Below are 19,932 nucleotides of genomic sequence, written 5' to 3' on the forward strand. Positions count from 1 at the left end.
ACTAAGAGCCCCCCGGCCCTTCCCCAGGGCCAATTCAAAGGATGGGAACGTTTTCAAGGCATTTCCACGGCACAAAAAGCGGGCTGGAAGGCTCGAGTACAGGGGGTCCTCCCCGCGGACACTCTCCGGGAAAAGGCGAGGACGGGGGCGCTAGTGACAAGTCCTGAAGGAGGCGGAAGGGGTGTCGCGGGAGCCCACGGAGGTCTTAGAGAGGCTCCTTCCAGCGGAAGTTTTCCGACGCCTCGCGGATCTCTGCAGTGGCGCCCTGCTCTCTGGGCGGAGATTGGGCGTCGGGGACGCGGGGCGGAGGAGGGGGCGTGGAGTGCTGTCCTGTTCAGCCTCGGGTAGGCTTGTTCGAGGGAGACGCGGGAGGGGTATGGCCTCCTAGGTCGTTATCCCCACCCGCCGCCCAATTCCTTCGCCTCGGCGGGAGGTGGTTATCAATCTATATCAGCCGGGGCACCCGCCCCGCGGCCATTGGTTAGAGACCGGCCAGGAGGCCTGAGCCAAGAGGCCAGACAATTCCTGGTGAACTTTGGGGGTTCGTATTACTCAGAGCAGCAGGCGATGCGTTTTGAGGGGCAGAGGTCAAGAAGTTCGAATCTCCTTTCATCTCCGAGCGTGCACCTTCTCCCTTGGGATCCCAGAGGCTTTGAGGGAACCGGGCCCCGCCCCCCAGCCTGTTGGGGTTTGCTTTTAGCTTCCGCGCGCACCTCGCCCACGGCCTTAAGGGCTGAGGGACGGTGGTCCCGTCCCCCGCTACCTGCCCGATAGCTTGGGGCGGTGGGAGGCGAGGCTGCCCCAGTTCCCAGCTTGTGAGTGTCCGGGTGGGACTTGGGGCCAGAGTTGGCTCCGGCTTGTTCGGCAGCTTTGGGGCGCGGGTGATCCGCATCGCGTATCCCCGGCGGAGCTATCTCAGCACGTGGACCGCTGTACGCCCCCCCCCCAAAAGCGAGCACTTTGTGGGGGAAGTGAAGCCCCCGGAATCCCGCGGCCCGCACTCGGAAGCGTTTTCCAGAACGACTTAAGGGCTTAACAATGGAAAACTCGCAGAGCTGGAGCCAAGTCCTTTCAAGTCGCCGCCAGGTATGCGGCTGCAGGTGACCCCACCTGCACGCGCCCGCCCGCCGCCCAATCCTCTCTGGGGAGGGCGGGGGCCAGAGTTCTACGGCAGGGGGAAGGTCTCCTCTGGGCCCTGCACCCCCTCCCCAGAGCCCCCCGGCCCGGCGGCGCGCAGCCGCGGTGCGTCCGGGAGTCGGCGCCGCGGCGCGCTGGCTCCTGAATGAACGCGCTCCCTTCCCCCGCCGTGAATGAAGGTTCCCACAGCCAGGGACGGTGGCAAAGGCGCCCGCCGCGGAATTGGCCCTCTCGGGGCCGGCGTCCCTCTCGGCTTGCGGTCACTTCGGCGAGGGAACAGGGGGCGAGGAAAGCGAAAAGGTGATCTAAGTGACTTTTGCATTTTCTTCCCAGCCAACTTGGTTTCCCGTTGAGCCACTGGCCCTTTGTTTCAAAGGGTCACCAAGAAATAGCACAGAGCACTGTAAATGAGCCCAGAACTTGTAGTTCCTGCTTCGTGGTGGGTTTTATCAAGGCCGTGCAAAATTAAACCTTAAGCAGTGAAGTTTTTAAAAGTTGCTTTTCTTTCTCAAAAAAAAATAAAATAAAACGCGCCCCCTGCTCTCCTATAAGCAGCCTTTATTAAAGGCCCGAAGCTGTTGCCGCCACCCCCACCCCCACCGCGGTTCTCCAAGGAACGCGGATCTGGGCTCCCTGGGGTGGGGGCGGGGTGGGGGCTGGGCGGCGGGCTCTCCCCACCGGGCGCCAAATTCCAGCGCCTCCCCCCCGCGGGTTCCTGGACGGCTCTTCACGCTCGGCAGCCGGGCTTGCACTTTTGCGCCCGTCCCTGAGCGGGGAAATCAACGAAGTTCCTAGTCTAGATCTGCCCGGCCCGCCTAGTAACAGCGCCGCGCCCCCATTGGCTCATGCTAATTCCAGTTTCCTCCGTCTTTCTCCGGGGTTAGGGGGAAGCTCCCTCTTGGACCTGGAGTCCGTCCCGCCGGAGTGGGCGATCCTCGTTACGACCAGCTGCCCCTCCCCGTGGCGACTCTGCCTCGGGCCCGGGTCCGGGCACACGCGGGGCTCGGGCCCCTTCGCCTCCCGCCCTCCGGGACAGAAGCAACCCGGTGGTAGCGCGCAACCCCATAAATCATCCCGGCGGCCGCCGGGTCGGGATTTTATGAATGAAAAGCAACCCAGCCGCCCTCGTGCACGGGCTGATGCTCCGAGGCTCCCGCGTGCCGGGGGCCAACGCGAGCCTGGGTGCCCAGGGAGGGAGACACGGCGGTGGGCGCTCCCTTGTCGGGCCATCCGCTCCTCCCGAGGCGTGAGCCCAGGGTAATTACCCTCCTGGACCCGGAATATTAGTAATTCTGATTCTCTGCGGGGGAGGGGCGCGGGAAGAATCAGCTCTGAAAAGTGAGGGGGTCTTGTCCTGTTGTGTGCGCCCTTGCGAAGGGGAGGGGGGCTTTTTAATCCGTTTTCTTTGAGCCTTTAACGTTAGGGTATCAGATGGTTTGATGACACTAGACTATATTCAGAGGGAAGTTAATGAACAGTGTTCTTAATTTGGGGCAGGTAGAGTAAAAACTTTAAAAAAATGTTAAGACTGGGTAAGATGTCCTTTTATTTTAAAAATAAGCACCAAAGAGACTGAATCTTTTCAGTCTCTGAAACTATATTCTTTTATATTCTTATAAGTTTGCGATTAATATTGGGGACTCGCGTATAGCCACGAATATATATAGGTTTTGTTTAAAATCATCAGATCAATACACCTATTTCTTTAACTTGTAATTGTTCTGATTGTTGCCAGACCCCCGCTAACCGCCTCAGGCTCTCGAATGCAGCCCCCGGGCAAATTCTAAAGGTGAAGAGAGGTCCACACCCCCAACAAAGCCAATTAGGAAGTTTCCGGTGGTCTTCTCCCAGGCGGGGAGGCGACCAATATTTCCAGCGATTTAGCTTAATTTTTAATTAAAAAAACGAGACAGGACAGAGACCACTGTTTTGCAGCCTTCCTTTCAGAGTGTTTTTCTAGCTGTTAAATTGCCGGCACAGGGCGGGGGCGGGGGGGAAGTGTTGGGGGCCCCCCTCAAGAATGGACTAGCTAAGGTAGGAAGACAGTGCGCAGATCCCCCAGGCGAAGAGGACAGGGCGAAGGAAATGCTGGCCACCATCTTGGGCTGCTGCTGGAATTTTCGGGCATTTATTTTATTTTATTTTTTGAGCGAGCGCGTGTTAGGCTGAAAGCCCTTTAACTTTGGGGGTTACCCCTCCGGCATTTGCACAGACCCCCCTCGGTGCGGGAATGAAACCTCCACCGGGGTTGTCGGCTCTGCCCTGAGTCCCTGAATGGTAAATGGTTCCTGAAATTTACACGTGTTAATGAAAATGAAAGAAGACGTAGACGCTAAGATCCCTTGGCTGCCTCCGCCCGTGGGTGCCCTCGTGGCGTTCTCGGAAATGCGCCCATTCTCCCGGCTCAGAGTGTCACCGAACCCCAGCGTCCCCCTCCACACGGTCTCCCCCAGCTGCGTGTGGCCTGCCCGCCCTCCTAGTTGTCCCCCTCTGCAGAGCCACCTTCACCCAACCCCCCAAATCCTGCGGGACCCGCTCGGGGAGGACAGACCCCCCCAACCCCCGCTCCTGCACCCCTCTTCCTCGGCGGGGAGAAAGGCAGCCTTAGGACGGTTTGCATTTCTATGAAAACCCGGCTTCGGGGGCAACACCGCGCGGTGCAGGCGCGGCGCCTCCGGGATGGCTTTTGGGCTCTGCCCCTCGCCGCTCCCCGACGCTCGGCGCCCGCGCCCCCTCCCCCTGCGCCCGGCCCCCCTCCTTCCCGCTCCCATTCTCTGCCCGGCTTTGATCTCTGCTTAACAACAGTAACGTCACACGGACTACAGGGGAGTTTTGTTGGAAGTTGCAAAGTCCTAGAGCCTCCAGAGGGCTGTCGGCGCAGTAGCAGCGAGCAGCAGCGTCCGCGCGCTCCGGCGAGGGGCAGACGAGCTCGAGGGAGCGCGGGGCAGCAGGAGCCCGAGCCGAGAGCCGACCCAGCCCCGGACCCATCGCCGCCCCCCGGCCACCTAGCCGAGCCCCCAACCATGGCACACCAGCTCCTGTGCTGCGAGATGGAAACCATTCGCCGGGCGTACCCCGATGCCAACCTCCTCAACGACCGAGTGCTGCGGGCCATGCTCAAGGCGGAGGAGACCTGCGCGCCCTCGGTGTCCTACTTCAAGTGTGTGCAGAAGGAGATCCTGCCGTCCATGCGGAAGATCGTGGCCACCTGGATGCTGGAGGTGCGGGGCTCCGGGCGGCTCTCTTAGCACTTTCCTGCGACTTGTTGCGCAAACCCACTTTTATTTGCCACTCATCACCCTCCCTTCTCTCCCACCCAAACTGTGAAGTTTGCCAGAGTGTTGCTAGGAATCGTAGCTCCAAAATATATAGATATTCAGGGTATTTTTTTGAACAAGGAGGGAGTGGGGGTGGGGTCATTAGATAATTCCTTTCGTGGGGGGGGGGGGGCGGCAGCGGCGGCGGTCGAGGAGGGGTACCCTAGGGGAAAGCCACTGCCCGGGCACCCCAGTTGGCTTCAGGGTGCGGGCCCGCAGGCTGGGCGTCCTTTGTGGCCCCCGCCGGGACCTCCACCGCGCAGCCCCGCTGCGCCTCCTCTTGCGGCCGCGCGGCTGCTGAGCCGCCAGCTCCAGGGGGAGGGGGCATAGATTTGATTTTTAAATTAATATCCACGGACACGTATGCAAGGGCCGCTCGTGCCAGTATTATGCGCCATCTTTGTTCTTTTATTGCAAAGCAAAAGTGTTTATTAATAATTGGGGGCAGGGTGGGGGCGGGGAGCGGCCGGCCAGGCGCTTGGGGCCGCCGCGAGGGGCCGCGCCGCCACCGGGACCCAGCGGGAGGGGCGCGGGGACAGAGCTCGGGTAGTTTTGGGGGGACCCCTCTCGGGAAAGGGGGCCCCTTTGTTCAAGCAGTGGGTCCCGGGGCGTCCCGCAAGGCCAGCTTGGGCCAGAGAGCACGCCGGGCTGCAAGGTCGCGTGGCCCCCAAGACGCTAGGAATGGACCCTCATCTGCCGGGATCTCAGCTTGGGGGACCTGTCTGGAGCGAGCTGGGGGCCAGGGGCACGTTTTCAGGCCTTCAGTGGGCTCCCCGGGGCACCGCAAGTATTTTAAAATAATTTTTGAAAGTGCGGCGTGGTGCCCTTGCGAGAAGGAAACGGCGCCCGCGCCCAGGGGGAAGGGGGGCCCCCGAGTTTGAATTCCTGGGGCTCTCCCCTGAGCCCGCAACGAGCTCCCGACTCCCGGCCTGGGTAAAGGACAGTCTGAGGGTCATTTTCAGGGCATTTTTATGTACCCACTTAATTTTTTTATATTTTTAAATATTTTTTGAAAAGATGACGTCTGGGGAAATGCGGCGCGGCGGCCTGGGACGCCACCTTTGTGTCTCGCAGGCGCTGCGAGCGCGGCGCCCAGCCCCGCGGCCCTCCCCGCGGCCCTGCGCCCCATTTTTTGCCGACCCCAGGTCTGGCGGCTCCCGAAGCACCCACGCGGGCCGGGGTCCCTGGGACCCACAGCCCGCGCGCGACACACGCCGCCCAGCTGTGCCCGCTCCCGCCCCCACTGTGCCAGCCTAGCTGGGACTTTCCCTTTCAGTTTCGGGGTGGGTGAGTATTGGGGACTCCCGGGGAAGAGGGGCGCGGCGGCGGCGGCTTCTGCTGCCCCTTGCCCCGACCCTCCGCGCGCTCAGAGACCTCGCAGTCCAGCCGCCCTGGCGCGAGCCGGGTCGGGGGGCGCGAGGTCTCCGCAGAGGGGCCGGGCGCTCCCGGCGGCGGCGGCGGCGGCGGTCACGGCCCCCGGTGCTCCCCGGCAGGTCTGCGAGGAGCAGAAGTGCGAGGAGGAGGTCTTCCCGCTGGCCATGAACTACCTGGACCGCTTCCTGTCGCTGGAGCCCGTGAAAAAGAGCCGCCTGCAGCTGCTGGGGGCCACCTGCATGTTCGTGGCCTCGAAGATGAAGGAGACCATCCCCCTGACGGCCGAGAAGCTGTGCGTCTACACTGACAACTCCATCCGGCCCGACGAGCTGCTGGTAACCCTGGGACCCCCGCCACGGCCCCTGAACGCCCAGTTAGCCGCGGGACCCCGGGGTGGGGGAGGCGCGGGGGTCCCCGGCGGGCCGCCCGGAGACCCTCGCCCCCAAGGAAGGCGGCCGCACGGGCGGGGCCCCGCGCCGCCCCGCAGCCGCGCCGCCGCCCCCCTCGCTTTCTCTCTGACTCCCACCACCTCTGCGCCCCCAGCGTTGCGAAAAGTGGGGGGCGCGCGCCCTCCAGCGGCGGCGGCGGGGCGGCGCCCGCGCGGTTGACCCGGCTCCGCGTTCCAGGTGTGGGCGGGCCCCTGGTCTCCGCCCGCCCAGGGTGGGCTGAGTTTAGGGTAGGACCCTTGGCGAGCAGCACCGTCCCTGCACGGAATGTGGGGTCGCGCGCTCTCCCCCTCACTTCCCGGACCCTCCAGCGACCCCCATCCCCTCTCTCCGACCCCTGCTCCACTGGGGTCCGCGCCTGCGCCTCTCGACACGCGTTTCCCCCGGGTCCGCAGCACATGGAGCTGGTCCTGGTGAACAAACTCAAGTGGAACCTGGCGGCCATGACCCCGCACGACTTCATCGAGCACTTCCTCTCCAAAATGCCGGTGGCCGAGGAGAACAAGCAGATCATCCGCAAACACGCGCAGACCTTCGTTGCCCTCTGTGCCACAGGTAGGGTGCTGGCCCCCGCCGCTGGTGCCCGGGAGGAGCTGCTTGGCCCGTGCCTCGGTTTTCCGCGTCGGGGGAGATGCGGGAACATCTTCCCCGGGCCCCTCCCGTTCTTGGAAGCGCTCCTCTGTCCCCCATTCTGGGGAGCAGAGAGGGCTGGGCTGCTTTTAAGGGCTCCAGGGAGGGGGGCGTTGCCTCCTGGGCGGGGGCAGCAGAGGCTGGTCTGTTACCACCCAGTGCCTGGGGGCCGCGGGGGCGGGTGGCCAGCCTGCCTGTGTCCAGCTGCTGTAGCTCCTGCTCCCCGCTGCAGGCAGGGGTCACTCTGTGCTGAAAGGGGTCTACCTTGGCCGTCCAGCCCCCACCGTCCCCCTCCCCACCCGTTCCTCCCATGTCCTCAAGGAGCCTGAGCTGCCGGGGCCCCCTCCTGGCCTCTCCCCGGCTGGGCCACCTGCCAGGGGCGCCTCCAGGGGTGGGGAGCGCCGGCCGGCAGCGCCTGGACCACGTGCTCTGGGCCGCAGGCCGCGGCCCTCTCGCGGGGGCGGCCAGCAGAGGCGCTTGGCTGCCTGAGGCCCCGCCAGGGGCTCCGGCTCCGCTCCCTGCTCTCCCTGGGAGCGATTTCAGAGCGCCTGGGCTCAGGCCGCTGCGGTTGGCAGCAGGAACACCCCCCCACAACTCCCCTGGCACCGCTCTGGACCATCCCTGGGGGACCCTCCCTGGCAGGGCCCTCTCCCCAGCCCCCAGGCGGCCAGTCAGTCAGAACCCAGGGAGACACAGGGGCCGCCTCCTGCTTCTCCCAGCCCTGCCTCCTGAGCCCTGTGACCCCTTCCTCCCACTGATCCCATGCTCTGGGCCCAGGACCCCTGGGGACCCTGACCAGGGACCCATGCCCCATCCTGCCCAGCTCTTCTGCGGGCTGTCTCTCCCCCTCACCAGGCCTCAGCAGTCAGACCTACTGGGGGCTCCCTCTGGGCGACCTGAGGACCACGCTCCACCAAAGAGGACTTGACATCTTTCACCTCTTCCCCAGAAGGGGTGGGGTCACCCACCCACCATCTGATGTCACCCTCCCCATGTCCAGGGGTTCTAGTGGCTGAGGTTTCCAGGTTAGGGGAGGTAGAGAGATTGTGCTGCCCCATTTTCCTGCCTGCTCAAGGCATGAGCCCCTCTAAGAAGGACCCCTCAGAAGTCATCCTGCCAAGTGAGCCACGGGGTGGGGGCAGACGAGAGGCCAAGAGCATCTCAGTTTGGATGGATCTGAGGGGTGAGGGTGCCCCCTCCCCTGGCTCTCCTGCCCTGCAGCACCCGCCCTTGGGCAGGGATGGTGTGGGGGGGGCTCTCACACGTGTCTCCCCGGCCTCCAGGGGCCAGCCCGGCAAGCGGGTAGGGAGGCATTCTCTGGCTGGGATGCCTCCGAGAAGAGAAGCCTCCAGAGATTTGCAGGCAGCCTTTTATGGAGCTGAGAGTGGTTCAGAGAAACGACCAAGTTTCCCGCAGATAATGCAAGGAACGGTTCCTGCACGCGCTCCCCCGAGGATGGCTGGGACAGCCCGGAACACCCCCGCCCCTACTCCAGGGACCCCTGGGAAGTGGGGTGTGTGGCCTGGGAGGGGGTGCAGACAGCGCAGAACCTGGGCACAGAGGCCGTGCCCGCGCTCTGGCAGTTGTCTGAGAACCAGCCCAGCCAGCGCCCCTGGCCTGGAGTTACAGATACCTGCACACACATGGGGTGAAAGGCGGGGGATGGCCCGGGGTGACTCAGCATTTCATCTGCAGCAGCACTGGGGGGGCCGGGGAGCAGCACCCCCCAAAGCGGGTCCTGAGCTGTTGAACTTGAGTGGCACAGCTGTGTGCTTGAGTCACAAGCCAAGGTGGGGGTGTTTTCTTGAGGTGAGAAGGGCATGTTACAGCCTCAAACAGGTTTTGTGAAGTGGAGGCATGAGTACGTGCCCCAGCCCTCCACATGGCAGGGGTCCCTTTTGAAAGGTGCTAGGGAGGGGGGCGGGTGTCTGCTCTTCCTGGTCCATGCCTGGCAGACCTAGGTTCCTGACTAGGTGCCCAGGGGTGCTGGGGCACGCCACCCACACACCGGGTAGGGTTTTGCTCTGCTTCTAACGTGTGTGTCCATGTGTGCACGCTACGTGCTCAAGTTGCTCAGTTGTGTCCGACTCTTCGCGACCCCATGGACCATACCCCACCGGGCTCCTCTGTCCGTGGGCTTCTCCAGGCGAGAATACTGGAGTGGGTGGCCGTTTCCTTTTCCGGGGGAATCTTCCCAGCCCAGGGATCGAGCCTGGGTCTCTTGTATCACCTGTTCTGGCAGGCAGATTCTTTACCAGGAGTGCTGCCTGGCCCGTGGCTGTACGCAATAGCGCGTTTCTTGTGAGGAGCGCCTCTTTGAGACTGGCACAGTACCAGGCTGAGAGCACAGGACCTAGGGGGTCAGCTCCAATGCCCACGCTGGCTGTGGCCCACTGGACTCTTGGCCGCTTGGTCGTGTCTGACTTCCGGCGACCCCATGGACTGGGCAGCAAATAGGAACAGCTGTTGGAGCTTCCAAGTTGAAATCTGTGCACCCCTCATCTAAGCAGATAAGGCCCCCAAAGCACCTGCACAAGTATGCATGCTTACCTTTGTGCACACTGTCCAAGCGTGCAATCCCTTCCCTGCTGGATGGGGCTCTCAAGGTGTGGCTAGTCAGAAGCCGTGCTCTGGCCACAGCGATGTCTGAGATTATGATGGGCCCTGATGAAATGCCCCCAGGCTGGGTGGACCTGCTCCCATTTAGAGGGAAGGGGGGAGACACCTCGCAGGGGTGCTTCTTTTTTAAGTGATTAGAGTGCGCAGCCCCAAATTTGTCTCCCCTTCAGGGCTGGCTGTCTTCCTCCCCTCCCAGCCCTTCTGCAGGCTCCCGCTCCCTGGAAGGAGGCCCTGGCTGTTCGCTCTTACAATGATGTCTCAAGCCAGACTGTGGGGCGGGGGCGTGCTCCCCAGCCCCGCGGCAGTCACACTGCCTTTGTGCACTGTCCCCTCCCACTCAGCTCAGTGATGCAGGGTGAGGCAGTGGGGACTGACCTCCTATGGCCTGACTCCAGGCTGAGAGGCCACCCTTGCCCCCGTTCAGATGCTGAAATCAGCGGCCTCCCGCCAATCATTCCTCATTGAAAACGACAGAGGTAGCCCGCAGGCCCTGGGTCATTGCAGTGTCCCTCGTGGCTTTTCCACCTTCCATGACACTGTTCCCCCGAAGGGAAGCCAGGTGTCCGCACAGCAGGGAGTGGCCGACAGGTGACCTTGTCTGGGCACCACCCAGGGAGCCACCTCCCCCCCCCCACATCCCACCGCCTGGGGTGGACACTTGCCCAGCAGCGTGGGGAGAGCTGCTGAGGACTGGCGGATGCAGTAATGAAGTCACGCTGCACCCCTCCCAAGTCCCTGGGGGGGGGTAAGTGGAGTGAACATCTGGGCACGTCTTCCCACGTGGAGGATGGCCGCCCGGGTGCTTGGGGTTAGCGTTGTAGAGGGACACCACCTTCCTCGTGGGTGTTCCCCGCCTTCTTACGACTCTTCTGTGTGCTTGTGTGAATAAGCAATCCATTCATAGGCTTCCATGCCAAGAGGCCTCCGCCAGCGGTTTTCCTGGTCTCCTCCCCTGGTGTCTGTAAATGAGCGTCGCAGGCCGTGTTCGGGGAGCCTGAGCTGACTTGCTCTCTCTGCTGCCCAGGATGATGACCAAGGCTGGGGCGTGGGGAGCCTCGCCTACTTCCTGACCATCCCTTTGAAATCTGCAGGACAGGCTGGGGGTGGAAGCCCGTGAGCACAGGGTCCCAGGGCGTCCTCACTCAACCCCCTTGCCTCTGTCTTCCTCTGCCACAGACGTGAAGTTCATTTCCAACCCACCCTCCATGGTGGCTGCCGGGAGCGTGGTGGCCGCGGCGCAAGGCCTGCACCTGGGAAGCGCCAACGGCTTCCTCTCCTATCACCGCCTGACGCGGTTCCTCTCCAAGGTGATCAGATGTGACCCGGTGAGTGTCCCGCTCCCGCGTGGGCAGGGGGCCTGCCTGGCTCTGGGTACTAGAAATCATCAAGGGCCTGGGAAGCAGGGGCCACGTGGAGGATGGATAGACCAGCGGCTGTCTGCGTCCGGAGGCTCAGGGCCAGGCTGCGGCCCTGGCAGAGTGCCTGGGGGCACTCCACGCCCTTTCCCAGGGGGCGGGGCTCCTTTGGGGAGAAAAGACTCCGGGAACTTATCAGTGGGTAGGAGGGTGGTCCCCGGGGGTCCCTGGAGCCTAAACCCCTCCCAGGGTGGGGGAGCCATCCAGGAAGAGGGGCCACAAGGCAGGCAGGGTCAACGGTCCATGCCCTAATGTGGTGTGGGGTGGGGACCGGTCGAGCTTTGTCCGGGCGACAATGTGGATGCCCGATAAAAGGAAGCTTCACAAGGGCCCCTGTGAGGTCTCACTCCAGACAACTTGTTTTTATGGCCTCTTTTGAGAGGCTGCTTCTGTGAAAGCCGGAGTCCATTGTCTCTTTCTCCTTAAAGATGCCATTGTCTTATCCCCCATTCTTATCCTAAACAATTAAAGTGACAATTACAAGGGTCGGGGGCATTTACCAAATTAGACCAGCAAGGTTTGGTGGTGGGGGAGTCACACCGTCCCTGCCAGGGTCCCATGGGGGAGACAGTGACCGCCTTGACCCCGGTCCAGGTCTGGCTCGGGGTGTGGGGTGGATGCCCGCCTGTCCTCTGCCAGCGGTGCTTGGCCGCAGCCTGCGTGGCCCCCAGAGGAGGAGGCTTTCCTGTCCGGAGGTGTGGGCATCTTGGAGAGGGAGTCCTGGGATGGAGCGGGCATCTCAGCCTCACTGCCGGGGTGAGCCTCAGCTAAAAACGCCACTGATGGTGCTGTCCCCAGACAGTTGTAGGAAATGGCTGCGTGACCCCTCATTTGAATAGAGAATATTTTAATTAGACTTGAGACAAAAGCTTCCCGGCTGAAGGATGGGGCTGTGGGGGAATCGTTAGTCTGGTGACCAGGTGACAAACAGCACTGAGTTCAAAGTTCTTGGTGGTGGAGGCGTGGCCCCATCTGCCTTCCACGGGATGCGGCTGTGAGGCTGAGGGGGCTGTGGGGTTTGGGGCAGAGAGGGGGGCCCTTCCTGTACCCTTTTGCTCTAGCTCCACCACACAGCCCCCCGAGTTACAGTGGCAAGTGAGCTTTCCCTGGGAGGGGAGAGGGGGCCTTCCTGCTATGGTGGGGTGAGGGGGCTTTCCGGAGGCAGTAGTAGGTGTTTGAATCGGAGCCTGAGGGGGGTGTTGGCAGTCCTGGGTCTCCCGCCACACCTGGGCCTCAGTTTCCGCCTCTGTAAAGTGGGGCCATGTGCACATACATGCTTCTTCCTTTGCCGTGATGAATATTGAAAAGGTGTCTGGGAAAGCCTCCCCAGCCTGTCATCCCTGCACCGTGGGAGATCCCCGTACCCGTGGGAGATCCCCGTACCCGTGGGAGATCCCCAGGGGTTCACTCAAGCCCTCCTGGTCCAGCTTCACTTCTCTGGGGTGACGTTCACCGTTTCCAGCCCCATCTAGGTGGACGCTGGGGGTGCCTTCCCATGCCAAGCCTTGCTCCTACTGTGGGAAAGGCATGGGTCTGGGTTCCAGGCTGCCCTGAAGCCTTTTCCTGGTTCTAGAAGAGAAGCCCTGTGTGGCATCTCTAGCCCTGGAGCCTGGCCACCCGACTGCCAGCGGCGCCTTTGAGCTGCTGGGAGATTTGCCCCCGGGTGGGACCAGCAGAGGCCCACGGCCTTCATGGTTCCTCCTCCCCCTTGAACGCGTCGGGTGGTCGCTGTGGGAGGAGGTCTGTGGCGGGAGCCATGCCCACCAGAGCGTCTCCCGGGATGCAGGCTCGAGTGGGAGAGGACGGTGGTAAAGGACCCAGGTCCCCCAGGGCCGCCCGGCGTTCATCCTCGGTCAGGCACGGCCTAACGCTTTTGACAGCTGTTCATCATGGGAGGCTGGGTTCACCACAGGGCTGACATGACAGAGATTAAGTCCAAGAAGCGGGGGCTCAGAGGGCCTCCAGTCCGGGCTCAGATGATGCTGCTGAATGTGCTGAGGGGGCCTCAGTGGGGCCAGTGGGAACCTGGGGGCTGGGCTCTGCTGGGGGCTCCGGGCAGGTAGGCAGGGTCAGCTGTGTCCACCGGAGCCCCTGGGTCCTGAGCGGGCTTGCCACCGCCTGGGTGATCTGTGGGCTCCTCGGGCCAGGGCAGGGGAGCAGCTGGTGGCCAGACAGGGTTGGCACTGTGGATCCTGGGGTCCAGGCAGCGGCCTAGAGTCTGAGGGAAGCAGCATTTGAGGTTAGTGGAGCCCCTTCTGAGAGCCCCGTGCCCACCCCCCTTGCCCAGGACTGCCTCCGCGCCTGCCAGGAGCAGATTGAAGCCCTCCTGGAGTCCAGCCTTCGCCAGGCCCAGCAGCAGAACTTGGACCCCAAAGCCGCGGAGGAGGAGGAGGAAGAGGAGGAGGTGGACCTGGCCTGCACGCCCACCGACGTGCGCGACGTGAACATTTGAGGGCGCCGCGGCGAGGGAGGGGCCGCCCCGGGGCTCCGGCCTGGCCCCCTCAGGGGGAGAGCGGCCCCCTCCTCACTGTCCTGGTGTTTTCCTTTGCTCTTTCTCCCTTCCGTCTCTGACTTAAGCAAAAGAAAAAAGTACCTGAAAAGCTGTCTTAAAAAAAAAAAAAAGGAGAGGAAAAAAAAATAGTATTTACATAACCCTGAGCTGAAGAGAGGGAAGAGGGTTGTGCTACAAAAATAGAGGATTTTAAGCCCCGTAATCATCTAGTTTTGATATTCATGTGTTTGTGTCTCTGTGTTGTAAGAATAGACATTAACACAAGGAGCGAGTCTGTGGGAGAGGATTAGATTTGATTCTTTATGTGTTTAAAACAAACAAACAAAAAAAGCATAAAAATATTTCTTAAAAAAAATAATAGAAAAAAGTCCACATCCCATTCTTAAAGTAGAAGAGGATTTTAGATAGGGGAGCATACTCGTGTGCTTGTCTTAAGGACACGGCTTTAAAGCAGTTTTAGGCATCCTGTATCTTGCTTATGCATGTAGTCACTTTATAAGTCATTTGTTTATTTTATTTTGTAGGTAGGCGTGTACCCTTCACCTTGTCAGTGGCTGATGTAATGTAACCTCTCGGCTAGGGTAGCATTAGAGTTTGGCATCTTGGAAAGGCTAATCCTCTTTCTCCCTGTGGACTGACCACCAGAGGGGTTTGCCAGGCGCCGGCCTGCATCACGGTGACGGAAGGCCACCGCCAACTCCTAGCGTCCACTACCAGAAAGAGAAACCGCAATAGCGACCTAATATATTCTATTTTTATAATCTTCATATTTTTGTAGTTAACCTGTTTATGAGATGCTGGTTTTTTGTTTTTTTTTTTTTCTCACTCAACAGACCTGCAGCCTGCTTATATCCAGGTGAAATCTACAGCTGTTCTGTTTTGTTTTGTTGTTTTTTTTTTCCTTCTCGATATTCCAAAACCATTCCATTTCAAAGCACTTTCAGTCTCTAGGTGACATCTCTGCTTCTGTGGTGTGTGGAGGGCGGGGAACAGTTTCCTAATGGAATGGTTTGGGGATATTCCAGTACTAGGGTGCAGACAGGACGCAAGGCAGGTGTTTGTCACTATGGTGTTAGCGGAAGTGGGCGGTGATACTTCGGAGGACTAGGTTCTGGTCGAGGAGAAGAAAGTGTGCATCCATTCTTCATGTTGCCAGGATGGGGTGTTCCTTTCCTTTTCTGTAGAGAAGCTGAAGTTTAGGAATCCTTCAGTGCCAACTGGTGTCTGAAAGTAGAGGCCTTAAAGGTTTACCTAGAGAACCAGCAGTTTCAGAGTTAACTTTAGATGTTTTGCAACGGAAGGTTTTTAAACACTAAAATATATAATTTATAGTTAAGGCTAAAAAAGAATATTTATTGCAGAGGGTGTTCGTAAGGCCAGTATGATTTATAAAGTAATGCAATCTCCCCTTGATTTACACACACACACACACACACACACACACACACACACACTTTTCTGCCTTAGATGTTGTGAGTGTAGGACAGTTTATTAAAGTTAGATCCTTTTATAGGAGAGGGGGAAAAAAATCCCAAGAGAAAAACACAAAGACGTGAATTCAGCTGATCTGGCCTGTTTGGTGTTTCCCAGAGTGATCCAATTGGAGAGGCATCAGTTGTAGGATGCTTGGAAACAAGTTCAGTTCTAATACGATCTCCGACCCCTCCTTTCATAAAAGAAACTTAGCAACCGATAGGTAATTTGCACATCTTGGCTATGTACCTTTTTGTAATTATTCTGTAGGGAGTGTTTGAAGGGAGCGAGGAGGTGAGGGTGGAAGTGTGCGGAGGGGAGGCGGGTGGGGACCACGCGAGGGACAGGCTGCGGCTCCGTTTTCTTTATTCGCTGCTACCGATGACTTCCCAGAACAGTTTGGAAACATTCACATTGCTTCTCTTTATCTTTCACATTGTTTTGCTGCTATTGGAGGATCAGATTTTTTTGTTTGTTTTACAATGACATATACTAGCCATGTTCTAGTTTGAATTTTCTCATAGAAAAAAAAAATGTATTACGGATGCCTTTTTTTTGTAGGTTTTTTTTTTTTTTAATGTGATCAATTTTGACTTAATGTGATTACTGCTCTATTCCAAAAAGGTTCCTGTTTCACAATACCTCAAGCTTCACTTAGCCATTTGCAGACCAGGCGGTCAGGCTCTGTCTGACCCACGGCCTCCTGCTTCGGCAGACAGACACGTGGACAAGAACCCAAAAAAAGGGGCCCGGTGGGGATCCCCGACCCCCGGCCACATTCACGAGGACCCCTGGGCGTGTCTCCTCTGCCCTGCGCCTGTTATGCTGGACTCTCCACCTGACCTGAGACTGACCATTCAGTAGGTTTTTTACAGCTGTATCGTTCTCTTCGTATAGCTATGAAAACTGAATTGTTGTTGTTGCTGTTGGTGTAACAAGTGTGTCTTCACGTGCCACCGTGGTGCTGTGCTGTAGGACTTGGTCATTTGGCATGATTGCAATTGCTCCCAGACCGTGTCTCGGTTTGGGGTGCGTTATATGTGTTATATTAGTGTTCTGTTTGTGGTTCTGGTCATTATAGCAAAAAAAAAAAAAAAAAAAGCTCATTTAAAGAGACTTCAGATCTCAACGATAAGCCAGCTAACGGGGCTGTATGCCCAAGAGCCGCCAAGCACGCTGCCGAACCAAAAGGACTTGCACCGTCCACCGCAGCCCCAGACGGGGCAGCCGCGACCCCCAGGCCCCTGGCAGGTGCAGCCCCGCCTCGCCCGCCCTGCAGCCAGACCCTCGCTTGTGCTTACCTCAACCCTCCTGGCTGTGGCGCCTCTGTCTGAACCAAACGGGGTCCGAGCGGGACGGTCTGTCCGTGGCCGGCGGTGGGGGAACGTGTGTGCGCTGAGGCCAAAGGCAGGGGCGGGTCTGGGGACACAGGCAGTCTGTCCCAGGGCTGGCGAGCGGGCGGGCGCTTGGGGGGGTCTGTGTGTGTTTATGGTCGCACGCCGCGGTGTTTCCCAGCACAGACATGTAACCGGCACGTTTCCAGCAGGAAACAAGACAAACGTGAAAAGTCTAGAAATAAAATTGGTAAAACCCCAGTGCGGTGCCTGCTTGTCTGTCTCCTGGGGCGGGCTGATGGGTGGGCCGCTGCGGACACCGGGGCTGGGTCAGGCCGGACATCCAGCCCGGAGGTCTGCTGTGGGGTGGGCCAGGTGGTGCCCCCGGAGCTGGGGGACGTGCTTCAGGCGGCCCTAACCGCTTCAGACAGCGGCTCGGGGCCCAGTCATGCAACCGTACTGTCTGCCCATGGACCAGCCCACATCTGACCAGTTCGCCCTCCCCAGTTATTTGCAGATAGTCAAGTAAAGTTGGCATTCCTTAACTCTTCTGGCGCAAAATGCTGTTTGCTCTAGGTGAATCGTGGCCCCAAGGGGCCCTGAGCCCGGGGGAGTAACATGAGTGTCCAGTCTGCAGTCCAGTGGCCTCCACTCAGACCTGGTGGCCTGGGGGACCTGCTGGACACCTGCAAGGCCTCCTCTGGGCTTCAGAGGCCTGTGAACTGCCCACATTCCCAACGCCAGGAGGAAGTAGTATGTGAACCTTGGTCCCACCCCTGCGGGTCCTCTTAAAGCCTGGGGGTCCCCGAGGTGCCCTCTCCCAGCCCCCCACAAGCATTCACTGAGCTAGGAGCTCGGGAGCCAGGAGCAGGCCTGAGTCACGTGGCCAGTCCACCACTACGCACCAGGTCAGCTCACTGCAGCCCTTATGAAGCGCCTGCTGTGTACCAGGCTGCAGGGAGAGGGGTGGGGGGGACCAACGAGTCCGTGGAACCTGTAGCTTCTGGGAGAGGGTGAGGTGGAGGGGCTTCAATTGCTGCCTCCTCACACAAGCACTGCAGCTGGATGTGGGCAGGAAAGCAAGGTCCCTGCGCTCTGAAAGGGGATCATGCCCTGTGTTTGTCAGCACCGGGGCCCAGAGATGTTGACGGTCTGTCCCCGCGGACTGCAGGCCTAGAGGGGCCCAAGTGAGGCTCTGATGCCACCAGGGCCTCAGGGTATCTTGAGGGGCAGTTTCAGGGGGGAGCGGGGGCTTTCCTGTTGGCTCTGTGGGTAAAGAACCCGCCTGCAGCGCAGGAGACACAGGAGCCGCAGGTTCAATCCCTGGGTCAGGAAGATCCCCTGAAGGAAATGGCGAACCACTCCAGTCTTGGAGAATCCCATGGACAGAGGAGCCTGGCGGGCTGCAGTCCATGGGGTCACAGAGAGTTGGACACGACTGAACACACCTTCCTAGGGCAAGAGTGATTGCAGTAAGTTCCAGTGAGAATCGACAGAGGAAGCTGTGGGGACGGGGTGTGGGGGGAGGTGGGCGCTGGGGCGGCCGGGGCTACAGGCTGTTTTATGGAGTCTAGGGTTTCAGGTAGAAGATCTGTTCGTGTGTTGACGGGTCAGACAGTGGAAGGAAGAGGGCGTGACGGGGAGGCAGCCCTTGTGTGCGGAGCAGGGTGGGTGGGGAGCCAAAGCGGGGGACCCGGTGTGGACAAGATGCATGGCCCCCAGCGCACAGAGGGTCTGGGCTGAGGCTCCTCCAGGGCCTGTCTTTCCAGCGGCAAAGCCACCAGGAGGAGAGGGCTGGGCTCCCCTCAGTTGTGCTGCAGGCCCAGAGCTCTCCAACCACCACCGTGCCCTTGGGGTCCCCTTCTGGGATGGCAGTGAAGGCCCTGCCCCGTGCCTGTCATGAAAACAAACCCAGGCTTGTGAGGGGCTTCTGAGACAAAGCTGTCCAGTGTCAGTCCACCGCCCCCTTCTGGAACCCTGGTCTCAGTTGGGCCCATGGCCACTCACCTGGGGCCTCCCTGCCTCCCAGCCGGTCTCCCTGCCTCCGGCAGCCCCTCCATCCTCTGCCAGACCTCCCTGGGGCTTCTAGCTCCTTCCGGTTCCGTCTGAGGTCCTGGGGCCTGGGCCCATCTCCAGGGCCTTGCCCCCATCTCCCCCAGTGTCACCCCCTCTATCCCCAAAGTTCCCGCCTTCAGGACTGCAGGACACGCTGGAGGACTAGACCACCTCCAGTTTTGTGCCTGGAGTCCCCTCCCCCTGTCCTCTGCCAGGCTGACATAAGACCCTCTTCGCACATTCCCCACCCCACCTAGACGGGCAGCTCTGGGTGGTCCAGGAACCATCACAAGTGGTGCTTCCCCGCTCCAGACTGTGAGCCCTGGAGAACAGCCGTCTGGCTGATGGGGTGCGCCCCTGGCCTGCACACAGTGGCTGCGTGGAGCTGCAGAGGCCCTTTGGGACCCGGGTGTGGTGGGCAGGCCCCCTGTGTTGCGAGGAATCCAGGGCTGGGGGCTCCCCTAGGGCTGGCCAGCTCCTGATCCTGCCAGAGGTCCAGTAAACCCCAGGACATGGCCTGTGTGCTAAGGCCAGGGCGGGGGGTAGTCCCTGGGCAGGCATGTTTGCAGAGGTCACAGTCGGGGCCCTGGGTGACCATAGCCTTGGGCCAGGCTCCCACCTCCCCCCGACCCCGAGCCTGTCCCCCTGGAAGCCAGGCAGCGGTATCTCTGGGCCCTGCAGGTGGCAGGGGTCGACTGTCCTGCCGTGAATCCAGCCCCAGCTCCAGGGGGGGTGAGGAAGGGGGCGCCTGTGTGGGGCGTGTGTCCCGCACGCTGGGCCGCCTCTGAGCGCACAGAGCTCTGTCATCCCAGGAATGCCTTTGATCAGGAGTTGGTGCAGGGGGGACGCAAGCCGGCCCCTGGCCTCTAATCCGTTCCCACAGTCCCCCTGCCCGCCGGCCCCTGCCCTGAGCCACACCGGGGCCCAGGAGACAATAGCCGCGGCCGGTGGGCGGGCAGCTCAGCGACGGGGCTGGAGGCCCACATCCGGGGGCATTGTCACTGCCGGCCCAGGGTGCACAGGGGGACGCGGGAGCCCTCACAGAAGGGCTGCCACCGGCCGGGGCAGCTCAGCTCATCCTTACGAGCTGCAGCTAACAGCAGCCAAGATGGCCTCCCCAGGGCGGTCCTCCAGAGCAAGACCCGTCTAGCTGGAAGGTCAGCCCACAGCCTGGAGCTCGCCAGGCAGTGGTCCTCCCAGGCCCATCGTGGGAGGTCAGTAGCTCAAGTTCACTAGTCACGCCCTGGGGACAAGATATTGTGCTATGGGCCAAACACATCACTTCTCCCTAAGTCTTGAATCAGCCCCCAGGGGTTGCTGACAGGCAGGGGGCATGCCGGGGATGGGCCCCGCGGAGCCCACGTTCACTCTGGGAGGGACAGTTACCCCATCTTCCAGGTCAAGAGTTGGCAGGCTTTCCACAAAGGGCCAGGCCAGGCAGTGGGTGCTCGGGGCTTCACAGGCTCTGTTCTCCATGCAGCTCCTCAAACCTGCTGCATGGAGCCCCGGGCACAGCCAGCCTCGGTCTGGATGAGGGCGGGACTGAGCCGACCTCTGCTGCAGGTGTGGAAACAGGCCCAGAGAGGTGAAGTCACTGAGCCAGGACAACACGGCAGGGAA

General features: G+C 60.6%; 1 protein-coding gene across 3 annotated transcripts; it reads left to right on the forward strand.

Annotated features, from left to right (window-relative positions):
- Positions 1–233: 233 nt before the first annotated feature.
- On the forward strand, positions 234–16,518 carry CCND1 (cyclin D1). 3 transcript variants are annotated; one of them, XM_069565241.1, is made up of 6 exons: positions 234–1,086; positions 3,943–4,358; positions 5,948–6,163; positions 6,670–6,829; positions 10,700–10,848; positions 13,226–16,518. In XM_069565241.1, the coding sequence occupies exons 2-6, from the start codon at positions 4,161–4,163 to the stop codon at positions 13,388–13,390; spliced, it is 888 nt and encodes a 295-aa protein (XP_069421342.1). In that variant the 5' UTR covers positions 234–1,086; positions 3,943–4,160; the 3' UTR covers positions 13,391–16,518. The 3 variants fall into 3 exon arrangements, with proteins under 3 accessions (XP_069421342.1, XP_069421341.1, XP_069421340.1); XM_069565240.1 differs by lacking the exon at positions 234–1,086 and adding an exon at positions 2,033–2,394; XM_069565239.1 differs by lacking the exon at positions 234–1,086 and having other exon boundaries at positions 2,552–4,358.
- The last annotated feature ends 3,414 nt before the right edge of the window (positions 16,519–19,932 follow it).

Source organism: Ovis canadensis, chromosome 21 (genome assembly GCF_042477335.2).
Source record: "Ovis canadensis isolate MfBH-ARS-UI-01 breed Bighorn chromosome 21, ARS-UI_OviCan_v2, whole genome shotgun sequence".
NCBI lineage: Eukaryota > Metazoa > Chordata > Mammalia > Artiodactyla > Bovidae > Ovis > Ovis canadensis.